General features: G+C 38.8%; 1 protein-coding gene across 4 annotated transcripts in view; it reads right to left on the bottom strand.

Annotated features, from left to right (window-relative positions):
* BTBD9 (BTB domain containing 9) overlaps positions 1-18,147 on the bottom strand; it is a 404,849-nt gene that overhangs the window by 140,012 nt on the left and 246,690 nt on the right. For all 4 annotated transcript variants that reach the window (XM_057698346.1, XM_057698348.1, XM_057698345.1 and 1 more), the window contains one exon: positions 4,201-4,310. In XM_057698346.1, the coding sequence (XP_057554329.1) occupies positions 4,201-4,310 (110 nt within the window). The remainder of the gene's footprint in view (positions 1-4,200; positions 4,311-18,147) is intronic.

Genomic DNA, 18,147 nt, shown 5'->3' with positions numbered 1-18,147 from the left:
AGGAACCTATCCCAAAGGCAATAGCATAATTTGTAGTAGCAGAAGACTGAAAACAACCCAAATGGTTCATCAACAGAGGGCTGGCTGAATAAACTACAGTACATCTACACTAATGAGTACCAAGCAGCTATTAAAAAGGAATAAATAACATCTTTCTATATAGCTAGCTCTAGGATAAGTGTTAAGTACAAAAGATCAAGGTAAAGAAAGAAAGTATGTATAGCATATAGTATGCTATCAATTACTTAAGAATGCTGGGGAGGATACAAAATATAAATTACATATAGTTACTTATTTTCCATTTTTTAAAAAAAGGATAACCCAAGAAACTAAAGGGGAAAAAGAGATTACTTACAGGAGTAGAGGGGACAGGAATAGAAACTGGATTTCTCTAATATAACAGCTTTGTATATTCGATTTTGGAACTATGTATATATTTTACGTAGTTATAAAACAAAAAATTAAAGGCAATCACTAAATACTGAAAGCAAAGTGGAACAAATGAACCTATCTGTAAGCTGAAATAGTGGCATGACCACCTAGAGAATTGTTTTAAGTGACTTTAAAATACAGTAATTTTACTGTACATCTCTAGTGGGATATACCTTAAGGGCTCAAAAAGTGTTTGCAAAACTTTTAAACTAATTTCAGTAATCATGTGGTTTAACGTAGTACTAGTAATATAATTCTGAGACTATTTTGTATGTACTGAAGAGAGAGAAAATGTATTATTGTGCTTTATCACTAGTAACCAAGATTTTCAGTGTGGAAAAAAGGAGATGAAAGATCAAAAGGTTAAACAAAAACTTTGTGTATTGAATTTCAATTAAAACTGTCAGCATGCACTCGTGATATGTTTTATCTGTTAAATATATGATATATAAATAAATAAATATATGTGCATATATTTCCTACTTCTGTCCACTGAAAAGGCCCAGGAATAGTGACCAACCCAATAGGAAGTTTCCAGATGTCATTTCCCACTTAAGGAAACCAGGGCTTCCTGCAGAAATGGCTGATTCCAGATCAGGGGCAATAAACGTACAAGATGAACCTGTTATATCATGTCATGTGAGAAATCAAGGAATTACTGAAGATTACTGAGATTGTCAGAAAGACTCAAGAGCCAATATGAAGAAGCTAAAGATGGGGACAATCTGAATATCAATAAAAATAACCACAAGTGATTAAAAGATATCCAATTTGTTTAATACAATAAATTCAAAATGATACATACTCCCCTTCCACCCTCCTCCCCCCAAAATCCCCTACAAACAAACCTCACTGGTCACCTTACCACCTCTTTCATTTGAAAAGTGGTAAATAAGAAGAAAGAATATAACATTTATCCTACTTCTCCTAGGCAAACTGCATTTCAGGATTACCAAATGAGTATTCAGGAAAGTTTTTCTAGCTACTAAACAAAGAAGGAATGACAGGATTGGATTAGAATATAACCATTTTGCAATTCCAAATTATGAAAGAATGAATCTAGGAAATAATCATGAATGGATGTGACTATCTAAAAGTGAGAGGCAACCAAAGATTTTCTGTATTTCTTGATAGACATATACCACCATCTATAGAGCATTTTATAAAAGCAAACAAAAAACAAAACCAGAAAAATTCTCAGTCATATTAAGCCTCTAATTACTAAATACAAGAAATATAGCAGAGGAGCATGTTAAACGTTACCATGGGGATCTAATCACCAAAATCCAGGCTGTTAGAAACTCTGCAGCACAGAAAGTTAGTTTCTTCAATAAATAAATTATAATTAGAGAGAGAGGAAAAAGAGAGAGAGAGAGAGAGACAGAGATAGACATACGTAAGGGAACCTACAGATTTAAAGAGATTTAAGAGTCATAACAGCTACTCGTTGACAGTATGGACCTTATTTGAATTCTGACTTAAACAACTTATAAAAACACATAAACTCACTCCAGGCTTTTATTTGATTAGGAACATTTGAACACTGACTGGGTATTTAATACTCATAAGGAATAACGGTGCAATTTTGGGGTACTATAATGACACTGTGACTGGCTACAAAAAGAAGGCTTTACTTTTAGAGATATATATTGAAATATTTATGGATAAGATGATAAAGTGTCTGGAATTGGCTTCAAAATAATCTGATGGGGAGGAAGTAGGTAGCATACAGATAAAACTAGGTTGTCTATGAGTCGATAATTCTTTAAGCTGGGTGGTGGGTACTAGTCTCTCTACTTGAATAACTAATAGGTGCACGGCACATATCTGCCTATGTGCTCTCATTCGGTGGAGGGATGATGACAGGCAAATGATCACAGTGCTCTCTGCAGACAAACCTGTGAGCGTCATAGAAGAGGGCTTGAAGAAAAGTGACCAGACACCAAAAACACTTTTTGCATCTCTGCAATCGTCTTTCATCCCCTGACATGTTTGAGACTATTACGGCTTCTGATAATGTTGACTAACTCAGTTTGGATAAAACATACAGACCAGCAACAGCATCCCTCACTACAACTGATACCGAGTTTCATTCCTGCAATGGCCTTACATGCCAGATAGACCTGTTTCTTTGATAACTACAGTGTCCACAAACTTGTTCTTCCTCCAGTAAGAAGGGGGAGGTGCCTTCTACGCAGCATGCTCAAAATGCAGTGCACCGGGCTGAAGCGAGTAGCCAAATGCCCTACACATCCTGTGACTGAAGGTGGTTTGGTTTCTAATAAGATCCTTCTCAGTAAGGATGCCCCTAACTACACAATCACATACACAGTGAGGCCTAGTCTATAAAACAACATGGGCGGCAGGTGAAAAGGAGTGGCCTCCCCAAAACACTCCCATCATCACAACTGTATGCCCCTCATGGAATTAAAAGCCTTGATAATATCAGGAAATGCTTCAGCACTGTTAACTTTCAAGTGATTTAAAAGTCACAACGATTATCAACATTTATATTTAATACTAAAAATTATACCCATAGCAAAATTAAAACCAAATTATTTATTTTAGTTGAGCTCTAAAAGTTCTCTATACATTGGGATAATTTTTACTCCTGCTACTTTATTAATATTACTCTCCCAAATTTCCTTAAAGTAAAGGATTACATTTAGGAAACAGAAGGCATTATGAAAATTTAGACTTTTGACCATTCAAAGAATTAGTAAACATTTGCAAGTTACACTCATCTTTCCCAATCTAGTTTTCACCATGTTTTTAGGACATTGTCAATATGTTCTGCATCCCAACATGAACAGAACTTGGGGAGGAGAGGAGAAATGAGTCCCTTTGCAAGGGTAAAGAACTACTTTAGGTACACCAAGGCACGCGCATCTTATCCCTCTGCTTTCAAAGAAAGCTGCAGTAAAGGCACAGATTCAAGGATCTAATAAATTAAACTATGATCTTGGTAGGAAATGAGCAAAAAACCTGTGGGCATGGATAAAAGAGGTCTAGATGGGAAAAGTCACTCATGGTATCCGGAATGTTAAGACCTGGGATGGACTATACACAGAGCCAGGCTAAATAGTACCTAAAACAAAAGTAAAAACAAAACATAACAGAAAACAAACAACTAAACAAAATTTAAAATGCCCTTTGGAAAGATCAGCCAGGCTGCGTTTCCCATTAAGATAACAATTTTCATTGTGACAATTTAGTTTTATTCTGGTCTTATTTAAATTATATGCAGGCATTTTCTTGAGGTGAATTTGGCAAAGTAGGGCAAATATGGACTGCTGTGTCCATGAAAAGATGATATTCTCACAGGTGAGCACACCATTTATATCAAATCAAAGGCCAAAATACCTGCATAGGCTTGGAAAGTAGGAGCATTGGATCAATATTATACCGACTGCCTCCCAGATCTCACCTACCATTAAATATAGAAAAGCCTTTGGTATGAGAGGCTTTGCCTGACTATCATAAGCATTCCCCACATAGCAAATCTGAATTAATCACTAGAACATTTTCAATTCTTAACTACAAGTACAATACTTACATTTTTTTCTTTTAAGTTTATTGGAATTATTATTTTGACTACTTCTAAAAATATAAGCCCTCTCTAAGTCACTCAGCCATAAGGCATTCAAATCAACCAGAGTTCTTAGTCAAAGCTGATAAGAGGTGAATTAAAATGAGTTAATGGAATAGCGAAATATTTGAAGATAAAATATTTAAGTGTATACACAAAAATGTAATTGTAATACTTACCTATTAGCCCCTTCTCCAGAGTGAAGGTTTTGTTTGTAAACATACACTCAAAAGCCACAATGTGAAAAATCTTATTCACTGTGTTGTGAGTCCCAACTATTCGAATATACCTGGGGGTAAAAAGAAAAAATTTGTTGAAGAACATGAGCTTCCATCATAACAAATCCAAAGGTAACAGAATAAGATACACTTTGTAAACATACAACAGACCAGTGCATGGACTAAAGGAGACTCTGAACTGGCTTCAGACCCTGTACCTGCTCCTTAGAGCTAGCTCCAACTGAGCCTAGAAGAATTACAGCAAAATTAAGGAGGTACCACTTTCCAGAGAATGAAGTAGAACTTAGATTTGGTTTAACAGAAAATCAAACCAGGGACTGTTCAGCTTAACCCCTGAATGTCGCTACAATTATATATCCATGAGACGTTTACGCTGGAGAATAACAAATAGCTTCCATCCTTGCCTTGTGGTTAGAAATGTGCCTGTGCACAGGTGCACAAACACACACAAAATCAAATGCTTTCCAACTCAATGAAAGCTTTCATCCATTGGATGAAATGCATGAAATCAATACTGCTTTCCTGTTTAAAGTAAAAATCCACGGAAACTACTGAAAACTACTCACAGTTTCTTGTATTTTAATATTGCTCCTAAATCCCTGTTAGGATGTTAACCCTATATACTTACGCCAGCCCCCCCACTTGACTGCTGGGAAGCCTTCTCCTGACCAGAGGAAGTGATCTGCAGAGGAGACCCAGCCTGCTCTACAGCCTCCCTCCTGGCCACACAGATCTGGCATCTGCACACAGTGCAGAGTTTCACGGGGCAGGTCTTGAGCATCTCGGCCTCTTCACCTTCTCTGTCTCCCTGGAGGCTTCACCTTCGACAAACAAGCATTAACCTTGGAGTAATTTGCTCCTTTCACTCTCCAAAGGGACCTGACAGTTCACAGGTTAATGAACAGATAAACTTACTCTTCTGAGCATCACACAATTCCACAGGGAATGTAATGTGCCACACACAGTCTTACTGGAATTCAAAAGAATAATGAGAAAGAAAATAACTAGATTAACTGATAACGCTCTCCCAAATCATGAACTATGTGCTCTGAAGGATGGGGAATATTAAACGAACAGATTTCAATTAGGAGATGACAGACTGGGCAAGGTTTTAGTAATATCTTCCCTCCGGTACGTAAAACAACCTTCCACTTAGCTGATATAATTTTACTTCTGAGTTAATCGCTGTTCACTAATTCGGTAATTTCCTTACATTCCAAGTTAACTGTATAACGTAAATGCCAATTTTAAAAATTCACATTAAAGATGCTATATTTGGGGGTTTTGTATCATGGGCTATTTTCCCTCCTGTTTCTTCAAGCCTGAATCTCACCACATTCCCTGTGCACCTCATTTAGCCATCTGCTCCCTGACAAGAGCTGATCGCTCATTTCACAACCAATAGTAATGCTTTCTCCTGGACTGGCTGCTCAGTGTTCCCACACCCACTGCAGGAAAACATCACTCTTCCTGCATGGAGAGTCAGGGCAACTGCTGTGCTCACCAGCGCCCTCTGGGTAAGCAGGAGTTTGTCCCTGATCTGTTCTCTCAAGCCCTCAAGGCAGACAGAAGTGCTGATTTTACTGGATTTGGGTGGGTGGGTGGGGTTCATTTAAAATAAGTTCTAAATGGTCTGGGTAGAAGAGATTGTGTTGTTCTTTACTGTTGGCAGTAACAATCTCTCTGGGCTTTCTGGAACTGAAGGGGTGTGTTAAGCTTGGCACCTTGGCCTGAATCTAATTTTGTCCATTTCCTTAAACCCACAGGAACTCAACAAGCATAGCATTTTCAACCACACATGGTTGTGACAGTCTGATTGCTGCTGTCTGCAACCTTGGAGGGAATGAGGTTTGGTGGAATTTGATCAGATCTTTTTCCTATTCCCTAGGTCAAATCTCTCAAAGGAGAGATAGCTCTCCTAACACTGTGCAAGGTAGAGGAGCCAGGAAGGGGCTAATAGGGCCTTTCCCCATCAGTAGTTCTTACAGTTAACAGTTCAGGCTGACCTAAGGGGATGCAGTAATGTTCCCTCCCTCCCTTTCTTTTTAAAACATTATATGGAACCAGGCTCTTCAAGTTTAGATAACAGTCATTTCCCAAATTTTACCCGGGTGCAAATATCAGGAATGGGAGAAAATATAGAACCTTCTCCTCCCTCATTCCCCAATTATAGGAAACTGAAAATAAAAAATTGTACTGGAATACATTTTACAGCCTTAATGATAGTGTTTGTGATAACCAACAAGATAATATACATGATTGCAAAAGCACTGAGAGATGCCTCCAGATAAAAGTTCTATATAAATGAAGATAATGTTATCTCTGCTGCATAATCCTGAGGTCAAATTAGCAATTCACCCCTGTACATCACACTTCTTGATTAGCCTGTTATATGTAATGCTCATAACAAGTTTAATTATTCTAGTTCTACAATACTTTCTAAGTCTCCATAAAATTATAGCCTAATTTACAAAAATGGCATAAAGTCCTTACTCAAATACACATTAAAAAACTGAAACAAAGTCACAAGAAAGAAACCATGATCCTTTTCTCCAGCAAAGAATTGTTTAGCACAGGACTCTGTCCTTTACTGAAGATCTCGACTAGAAATAGCAAATAGGCTTTAACTAATCCCTCAACTTCAGTGACTGGTAGGGCAGCCTGGACTTCTCCATTAAAAACTCAGAGGCCCTGTCCAGCTCAGAGGAAGGCATGCCCTGATCCATGAGCAATGTCTAGAGGGAGAAGGAGGTACCACCATCAAGGTACCATCCTTGATTATAAGCAGATTTCCCTAACGGGTCTCAGGATGGAACATCCTGGAGGTAGAAGTTACCACTATCCAAGCTACTAAAAGATCCAGGGGCGGAGGGGAAAAAGATGGCGGCGAAGTAGAGGGACGTGGAATGCATCCCTCGCCACAGATGCATTGGGAATGCACCGAAGGACGCAATAATTCCCACAGAGAACCAGCTGAACACCAGTAGACGGCCTCGGACACCAGAAAGGACCGCAAGGAGCCCGACATAACCGGTAGGGAGGCATCTACAAGGGCTCAAAGAGGGTGAAGCGGCGGAGCTGTGGCAGACGGGAGGGAGTGAGAAACATACGGAGGGTCCGCACCACAGCTCAGTGTTCCCGCACCCAGATGTCAATCCACAGCTAAACAGAGGGTCCGGGAGTGGGAGCGTGGGAACCGGAGAGCTGGTTCAGGGTGAGAAACATTGTTGCCAGTAAGGTGACGATCGAGAGGACAGGAGGGAAGAGGTCCCCGGCGAGGAGTGCCCGCCCCTGAGAGATGCCCGGCCATGATGGCGGCTGGAGGCTGCAGGCTCATGGGCGGGGAGAGAAGCCGCGCCCATAGCCTCTCTCTCTCTTTGGGTGCCTCTGCAACAGGCAGTGGAGAGACGCCCATGGGCCACCTAAGGCACTCAGGGATAACAAGCACCCTCAGGCACTCAGACAGGGCTAGATTAAAACCCCTTGCAACGCCAGCAGCAGGGAGGCTGCCCAGAGAAACAAAAAAACAAAAAAAACCCCGAGAGAGGCCCAACTCTAAGACTTTCTGTTTACGCCTGAGCCACTGGCATCCCTCTGCAACAGGCACCTTCAAGCCCAACTGAAACAACACTGCGCCACTGCTCACTCACTCCCAGGTGAAGGAGCCACTATTGTACCCTCTCCCTCCCCACACACCGACGCTTACAGACAAACAATAAAGGAACCTCTGCTGGTCACAGAATAATGCAAAAAAACCCAAGGCGAGGAGAAGGACACTTACAGCTGAGACTATAAGGAAACAGAAATATCAGTATCAATTCCTATTGAACTGGTCCATTCTGGGATCAGTTCTGGATTTTTTTTTTTTTCTTTTTCTCTCTCTCTTTTTTTTTTCTTTATTAAATACGATCTTAGCCCTAAGGGATCTACAAGTTTTATAACATAATTTTTTAATGATATTTTTTATTTTTTTATTTTTTTTTTGCCATTTTATATACTTCTATATCTAGCTAAGTTTTTGGTAGTACGGACAATATATCTCTCATACTTTCCTTTCATCCCTATCTTTTATACATTTCTATACCTTTCTTTTTATTTGCATATTTCCAACCACACTACACTCTTCTGTTGCCCTTTCTTCCAGCCATTTTAAGTTTACTTTATCTTAACATACTTATAAGCAACACTATCGATCTGCTCAGACTCCTTGCTCTATTCTCCAGATGATGCACCGCCTTGGTATTTAATATTAGGTTTTTGTCTTTATCTTAGTTCTTAGTACAGTTGTCTAATTACCTTCAGAGAAACTCCATTCTCTCTGGTGGTACTCTGGCTCTTTCCTTCTATATTTGATGCCAGCTTACAAAATCTCCCTGAATTAATGTTTGTATGTGTAAGGTGTTATTTGTTTGTTTGTTTGCTTTTTCTTTTGTCTCTGATTTGTTCTGTTTCAGTTGTCAATTTCTGTTGGGTTTCTCTTTGAATATCTGATAGCATACTGGGGTTCTGTCAGGTCTTACTAGAGCCTTATGTCCTAATGGATTCAGTAACTGTGTGTCTTATACATGTATGTGTTTCCTAGACTTAATATTCGTTTAATCCAATACTTGGACATTAGTCTGAGGCTTGGACAGTCTTCTATAAACACCTCTATCACCAGCACAAGCAACCCCAAAAGTCTGGACAATCATGAGGAAACAAAGAAACACCATGCAGGCAAAGGAGCAGGAAAAAAACCCACAAGACCAAATAAATGAAGAGGAAATAGGAAAAATGCCTGAAAAAGAATTTAGAGTAATGACAGTAAAAATGATACAAAATCTCGATAACAAAATAGAGAAAGTACAAGAAACAGTTCATAAGAACTCAGAAAAACAAACAGCAATGGATAACAAAATAACTGAAATTAAAAATACAATACTCTAGATGCTATAACCAGCAGAATAACTGAGGCATAAGAACAAATAAGTGAGTTGGAAGCTAGAATGGGGGAAATAAACGCCACAGAGCAGGAAAAAGAAAAAAGAATAAAAAGAATAGAAGACAGTCTCAGAGACCTCAGTGATAACATTAAGCGGACCAACATTCGAATTATAGGCATCCCAGAAGAAGAAGAAAACAAGAAAGGGTCTGAGAAAATATTTGAAGAGGTTATAGTGGAAAACTTCCCCAACATGGGAAAGGAAATAATTAACCAAGTCCAAGAAGCACAGAGAGTCCCATACAGAATAAACCCAAGGAGAAATACACCAAGACACATATTAATCAAACTAACGACAATTAAACACAAAGAAAAAATATTAAAAGCAGCAAGAGAAAAGCAACAAACAACATATAAGGGAAAACCCATCAGGATAATAGCTGACCTTTCTACAGAAACTCTGCAGGCCAGAAGGGAATGGCAGGATATACTGAAAGTCCTGAAAGAGAGAAACCTACAGCCAAGAATACTCTACCCAGCAAGAATCTCATTCAGATTTGAGGGAGAAATCAAAAGCTTTACACACAAGCAAAAGTGAAGAGAATTCAGCACCACCAAACCAGCCTTACAACAAGTGCTAAAGGAACTTCTCTAAGTAGGAAACACAAGAAAAGGAAAACACCTACAAATACAAACCCAAAACAATTCAGAAAATGGTAATGGGAACACACATGTCAATAATCACTTTAAATGTAAATGGATTAAATGCTCCAACCAAAAGACACAGACTGGCTGAATGGATACAAAAACAAGACCCTTCTATATGCTGCCTACAAGAAACCCACTTCAGACCAAGGGATACATATAGACTGAAAGTAAAGGGATAGAAAAAGATATTCCATGCAAATGGAAGTCAAAAGAAAGCTGGAGTAGCAATACTCATATCAGACAAATTAGACTTGAAAGTAAAGTCTATTAAAAGAGACAAGGAAGGACACTACATAATGATCAAGGGATCCATTCAAGAAGAACATATCACAATGGTAAATGTCTATGCCCCCAACACAGGAGCACCTCAATACATAAGGCAAATGCTAACAGCTATAAAAGGGGACATCAACAGTAACACAATAATAGTGGGAGATGTGAACACCCCACTTACATCAATGGACAGATCATCCAAACAGAAAATAAATAAAGACACACAAGCTTTAAATGACACATTAGACCATCTCGACTTAATTGATATTTATAGGACATTCCATCCAAAAACAACAGACTACACTTTCTTCTCAAGTGCACACGGAACATTTTCCAGGATAGATCACATCTTGGGTCACAAATCAAACCTTGGCAAATTCAAGAAAACTGAAATCAAATCAAGCATCTTCTCAGACCACAACACCATGAGACTAGATATCAATTACAGGAAAAAAACTGCAAAAAATACAAACACATGGAGGCTAAACAATTCACTCTTAAACAACCAAGAAATCATTAAAGAAATCAAAGAGGAAATCAAAAAATATCTAGAAACAAACTACAATGAAAACACAACAACCCAAAACCTGTGGGACGCAGCAAAAGCAGTTCTAAGAGGGAAGTTTATAGCAATACAGTCCGACCTTAAGAAACAAGAAAATTATCGAATAAACAACCTAACCTTACACCTCAAACAACTAGAGAAAGAAGAACAAAGAAACCCCAAAGTGAGCAGAAGGAAAGAAATCATAAAGATCAGAGCAGAAATAAATGAAAAAGAAAGGAAGGAAACCATAGCAAAAATAAATAAAACTAAAAGCTGGTTCTTTGAGAAGATTAACAAAATTGATAAACCATTAGCCAGACTCATCAAGGAAAAAAGGGAGAAGATGCAAATCAACAGAATTAGAAATGAAAAAGGAGAAGTAACAACGGACACCTCAGAAATACAAAACATCATGAGAGACTACTACAAGCAACTATATGACAATCAATTGGATAACCTGGAAGAAATGGATACATTCTTAGAAAAATACAATCTTCCAAGACTGAACAAGGAAGAAATAGAAACTATGAACAGACCAATCACAAGTACGGAAATTGAGGCAGTGATTAAAAATCTCCCAACACACAAAAGCCCAGGACCAGATGGGTTCATGGGTGAATTCTATCAAACATTTCAAGAAGAGCTAACACCTATCCTTCTCAAACTCTTCCAAAATATTGCAGAAGGCGGAACACTCCCAAACTCATTCCACAAGGCTACCATCACCTTGATCCCAAAACCAGGCAAAGATGTCACAAAAAAAGAAAACTACAGACCAATATCACTGATGAATACAGATGCAAAAATCCTCAACAAAATACTAGCTAACAGAATCCAACAGCACATTAAAAAAATCATCCACCATGATCAAGTGGGGTTTATCCCTGGGATGCAAGGATTCTTCAATATACGCAAATCAATCCACATGATACATCATATCAACAACTTGAAGGATAAAAACCATATGATCATCTCAATAGATGCAGAAAAAGCTTCTGACAAAGTTCAACATCCATTTATGATAAAAGCTCTCCAGCAAATGGGCATAGAAGGAAATTACCTCAACATAATAAAAGCCATATATGAAAAACCAAAAGCCAACATCGTTCTCAATGGGGAAAAACTGGAAGCATTCCCTCTAAGAACAGGAACAAGACAAGGGTGTCCACTCTCACCACTGTTATTCAACATAGTTTTGGAAGTTTTAGCCACAGCAATCACAGAAGAAAAAGAAATAAAAGGAATACAAATTGGAAAAGAAGAAGTAAAATTGTCACTCTTTACAGATGACATGATATTATATATAGAAAACCCTAAAGATTCTACCAGAACACTGCTAGCACTAACTGATGAGTTTAGTAAAGTAGCAGGATACAAAATTAATGCACAGAAATCTCTTGCATTCCTATACACTAACAACGGAAGAGCAGAAAGAGAAATTAAGGAAACTCTCCCATTCACCATTGCAACAAAAAGAATAAAATACCTAGGAATAAACCTGCCTAAGGAGGCAAAAGATGTGTATGCAGAAAACTTTAAGACATTGATGAAAGAAATCAAAGACAACACAAACAGGTGGAGGGACATACCATGTTCCTGGATTGGAAGAATCAACATCGTGAAAATGTCTGTACTACCCAAAGCAATTTACAGATTCAATGCAAGCCCGATCAAATTAGCAGTGGCATTTTTCACAGAACTAGAACAAGAAATCTTACGATTTGTATGGAAACGCAAAAGACCCCGAATAGCCAAAGCAATCTTGAGAAGGAAAAATGGAGTTGGTGGAATCAGGCTTCCTGACTTCAAACTATACTACAAGGCCATAGTGATCAAGACAGTATGGTACTGGCACAAAAATAGAAAGGAAGATCAATGGAATAGAATAGAGAACTCAGAAGTAAGCCCAAACACATATGGGCACCTTATCTTCGACAAAGAAGGCACGAATATACAATGGAAAAAAGACAGCCTCTTCAATAAGTGGTGCTGGGAAAATTGGACAGCTACATGTAAAAGAATGAAATTAGAACACTTCCTAACACCATACACAAAAATCAACTCCAAATGGATTAAAGACCTACATGGAAGGCCAGACACTATAAAACTCCTAGAGGAAAACATAGGCAGAACACTCTATGTCATACATCAAAGCAAGATCCTTTTTGACCCACCTCCTAGAAGCATGGAAATAAAATCAAGAATAAACAAATGGGACCTCATGAAACTTCAAAGCTTTTGCACAGCGAAAGAAACCATAAACAAGACTAAAAGGCAACTCTCAGAATGGGAAAAAATAATTGCCTATGAAACAACGGACAAAGGGTTAACCTCCAAAATATACAAGCAGCTCATGAAGCTTCATACCAGAAAAGCAAATAACCCAATCCACAAATGGGCAGAAGACCTAAATAGACATTTCTCCAAAGAAGACATACAGATGGCCAACAAACACATGAAAAGATGCTCAACATCACTCATCATCAGAGAAATGCAGGTCAAAGCCACAATGAGGTATCACCTCACACCAATCAGAATGGCCATCATCACAAAATCTGGAAACAACAAATGTTGGAGAGGGTGTGGAGAAAAGGGAACTCTCCTGCACTGTTGGTGGGAATGTAAGTTGGTACAGCCACTATGGAAAACAATCTGGAGGTTCCTTAAAAAACTACAAATAGAACTACCATATGATCCAGTAATCCCACTACTGGGCATAGACCCAAAGAAAACCATAATCCGAAAAGAAACTTGTACCATAATGTTTATTGCAGCACTATTTACAATAGCCAGGACATGGAAGCAACCTAAATGCCCATCAACAAATGAATGGATAAAGAAGATGTGGCATATATATACAATGGAATATTACTCAGCTATAAAAAGGGATGAGATGGAGCTATATGTAATGAGGTGGATAGAACTACAATCTGTCATACAGAGTGAAGTAAGTCAGAAAGAGAAAGACAAATATTGTATGCTAACTCACATATATGGAATCTAAAAATGGTACTGATGAACTCAGTGACAAGAACAGGGAAGCAGATACAGGGAATGGACTGGAGAACTCGAGGTATGGGAGGGGGCGGGGGGTGAAGGGGAAACTGAGAAGAAGCGGGAGAGTAGTACAGACATATATATACTACCAACTGTAAAATAGTCAGTGGGAAGTTGTTGTATAACAAAGGGAGTCCAACTCGAGGATGGAAGATGCCTTAGAGGACTGGGGCAGGGAGGGTGGGGGGGAATCGAGGGGGGGGCGTCAAGGATGGGAGGGAATATGGGGATATGTGTATAAAAACAGTTGATTGAACCTGGTGTACCCCCCAAAAAAATAAAATAAAAAAAAAAAAAAAAAAAGGGATGAGATGGAGCTATATGTCATGAGGTGGATAGAACTACAGTCTGTCATACAGAGTGAAGTAAGTCAGAAAGAGAGACGAATATTGTATGCTAACTCACATATACGGAATCTAAAAATGGTACTGATGAACTCAGTGACAAGAGCAAGGATGCAGATACAGAGAATGGACTGGAGAACTCGAGGTTTTGGAGGGGGCGGGGGGTGAAGGGGAAGCTGAGACGAAGCGAGAGAGTAGCACAGACATATATATACTACCAACTTTTAAATAGATAGTTAGTGGGAAGTTGTATAACAAAGGGAGTCCAACTCAAGGATGGAAGATGCCTTAGAGGACTGGGACGGGGAGGGTGGGGGGGACTGGAGGGGTGGGGAGTAAAGGAAGGGAGGGAATATGGGGATATGTGTATAAAAACAGATGATTGAACTTGGTGTACCCCCCAAAAAATAATAAATAAATAAATAAAATTTAAAAAAAAAAAAAAGATCCAGGGGTTGGGATAGGAGAAAATCCTCTCTCTCTTTACTTTTTTTTCTTTGAAAAACAAAAGTAAACTTGCTTCTGGGTCATAACACCCAAACAGGAGAAGGAGATACCACATTTTTTCTGTCACAAAAGATTTTGAAAAAGAGGTAAAACAAGCTTAATTTTTTTCTTTCAACATCATCCCTCCAATGAGCACTCAGACTCTGATTTAACCTGATAATAAGGGCAGTGGCAGCTAGTGACTTCATCAATGTGCAGAGAGGAGTGCTGCTGAAAAATATGTCAGCTATCCTTTGTTCTCTCTGAGGTCCTCAACAGCAGCTCAGACAGTTGGAAGATAATTAAAACTTAAACAGTGCTAAGGAAGGCAGATATGCAACAGATCGGCCATTTCTGAGGAGGATGAATGCTGTCCACATGAGCCCTGGTGTAACAGTCTGTTTCCAGTATTCTCCTCCCTTTCCTATGTTAGCTGTCTTCTAGTCACTGACAAAGACTGGGGCCTCAACACAGTTCAGAACAGGATGTTTCAATGCAGAAGTTTCTAGGAGCGATAATACTGTGGGTGAAAAGAGATTCTGTCTTCTTTAATAAAATGAAGCCTAAACCCTCCAAGGATAACATTCTGAAATTGAAAGGCACTATAGAGTTTTGAAGTACTTGCTTTAGAGTCTAAAAGAAGCAGGTTTGCAGCCCCTACCCGCCCTTCCCCACTTAATTAGCTGTGTCACTTTGGGGGGAAAATGTTTTAAACCTTTTTGAACCACAGTTTCCTTCTCTATAAAATGAGGTCAATACACAAAACTTATATGATATTTAAATGAGGTAAGTATTTAAAGTGTCTAATGCAGTCCTTGGCAGAGTAGAGTATCATTAAATAGAAATGCAAAGAATAGGTCGTTGGAGGCAGAATTTCTTTTGGACTTGGAGACTGTTGGTTGTCTGGGAGAGCAGTCCTAACTGTGGGTGTTGAAGTGGTGCATCCATGAAGAGGCAGGCCCAAGGATGGACTTCAAGAGTACAGGCAGGGGCTAGTCCATCCCCTTAGGGCCCCACAGTATAGGTGTTACGGGCCATAGAAAGAAGCTACATTCTGAATGCAGATTACCTGGCTCTATGTTATTTCCTGCTTTAAGCTTCTAGTCTTTAGAAAAGTCTATTTAAAATGTTCTTGACCTGACTCAGCTCTGCATAAGGAAACAAGGGAAGAATCTTTTGCCTATATTTGGTGCAGCCACACATGCCCACAGAAGAGTTTCTTTCTTGTGCAAACTCTGGAAGTTTGGAGTTTTAATGTATTTAAGAAAAAGAGCACTTCTTACAAAGAGACATCATAATACCATGACCTAGAAAATTTTTGCCTTGGAGATTTCATTGTATTCCCTGCCTGTTCTGGGAAGGTACTACAAATTCCTATTCTTAACCTATCTTTCCATCATTTCTTGTCAGGACGCAACCATATTTCTTTTCTGAGTCACATACAATACATCGTTAACAAAATGAATACAGAAAGACAGCAACTGTACATCCTCACTTTAAACCCCTTGGAATCCTCTAGTCTTGGTATTCTTTAGTCTTTAGCCTACTTGTGGTTACAGTTCATCCTTAACCTTTGCCTCTAGTTATATGACCACCTAACTTCTGTACTGAGCAGGTTCTACTACAAGATAAAATTGAATTCAGCAAAAAATTTTTAAATGAGCTCTCAAGGGATCAACTAAAGCCGAAACCCATCAGAATTTTATTCTCTGGTAAACAAAGTTTTATTCTCAAATTGAACTTTATATTCTTGGGTTAAACAAAGAAAACCATTGTTAGCCTAAGACTGGGACCCTTAACAGCACAAGAAGGGATCCTTAACATTTAGGCTGTTCCTCTGAGGTCACCATGGAGAACTCTGCAGAGAAAAACTGTTCTTTGCTGTGGCCAGAGGCGGTTACCTGACAAAAACTTTAGCTACAGTGTTTACTAAGGACTTAGGATCATGTGGGATTTGAATTCACCATTTCCACAATTTCCTATTTGACTTTCCTTTCATGGAGATATGAAGAATGTACATAAATAATTCTCTAGCCAAAGAAGCTGGAAACGTCTGTAGGTTTCCCCAGTATGATGTTTTCTTCTAGTTCTAGGTACAATGTTAATGCTCTTATAATCAAACCACAGACCAGAGGGGGAAGTGACTTCAGATCTTGTTGCTAAGGCAGCAAGTGGAAAACAGTTTACTGCCAGAATGACAAAAAGCTTCTAGAAAAAGCATGTTGCAACAGAACAGATTTGTTACTCTTAGAAAACCTTCCCTCTGGCTGATCTATGGAGCTATAGATTCTCCTCTACTGACTTCAGCAAAGGGCCCCAGCAGCATTTGCTTATTTGGGAGAGGAAGAATTATTGAAAGGTTAAACATTCTGCCAGAGTTAGCCTAAGCAGAGGCTACTGTCTCAGAGAACAGCCCTGATGCTGTCTGACCGTTAGCCCTGCAATGGGAGCAATCATGTTCCAGCAACTCCACTATTCAACCTGAAGGGCAAACAAAACAAGAAGTCATCTTGTTTTTCAAAGACAATTGATGCTATATAGAATCAAGTATGCAGAGGGGACAAGATCAGGAAATAATTACTAACACATCATAGCCCAGTGCTACCCAAAATAGAAAGTCATTCCAACATTAGAGATAAATATTTAAGTGTTGTTTTTTATTTGGTGGAAACATGCATTTGGAACAGTAGGCTTTTTTCCCCACCGCCGAGTATACAGAACATAAAAACCTGCCATAATAATATGTCTTCAATCTATGAAAACATATTTGACATTAATATCACAAAATAACTTAATTATAATATTTACACAAATCATATGAAAATTATATAATGTAAATTTATTTAATTCATTTCTATTTTCTGCTTGCACATTTACCAGTCAACAGCTCTTGTAGGTATACTGGGTAAATCTGCTGTTAATCAAGATTTAATAAACACTAGGTACAAGAAATTCTGCTAAGCACTGTGAGGAATGGACCAGAAAGACAGGACATAAACCTTCATCTGGAAAAGTTTATAGTGCAGTTTAGACAGTAAGACTAAAACCCATCAAACTGTATGATTTTTGACAGGACTGAGCTGAAAGAATGACCTAGGTTCTAGTCAGAGCTTCACGATGCATTAGGTATAAAATTGGGGGCAAGTTCCTTAATTTCTCTCAATCTCAGGCTCCACATTGGTAGTAGTAGTAAGGAGAAAGACATAAAAGCCTCTGACCTATTCACACATGGTAGCCTAACCTTAAAACACTAAATTTAGCAGCATGAACTTTAAAAGTTCTCCCTGTGAACAAAACAAACATAGCTAAAAGAGAAATAATCCTCTCCCCGCCACCCCCCCCCCCAAACACACACACGATCACTGTCTTATCCACAAATATTAACCAAGTACTTACCATGTGCCAGCTACTCCTGCTGGGTGCTGGGATATGGGATGGAACACTAGAGATAAAATCTACTCCCCATGGAATTTACATTTCAGGTCAGGAGACAGATAACAAATAAAAAATTCAAATAATTAGCCACTGGTTGGTAGGTGATCTATTTAGTA

The sequence above is a fragment of the Hippopotamus amphibius genome, chromosome 11 (assembly GCF_030028045.1).
Source record: "Hippopotamus amphibius kiboko isolate mHipAmp2 chromosome 11, mHipAmp2.hap2, whole genome shotgun sequence".
Lineage (NCBI taxonomy): Eukaryota > Metazoa > Chordata > Mammalia > Artiodactyla > Hippopotamidae > Hippopotamus > Hippopotamus amphibius.
Note: the sequence above shows the minus strand (reverse complement) of the source record. Positions and strands in the feature narration are given on the sequence as shown.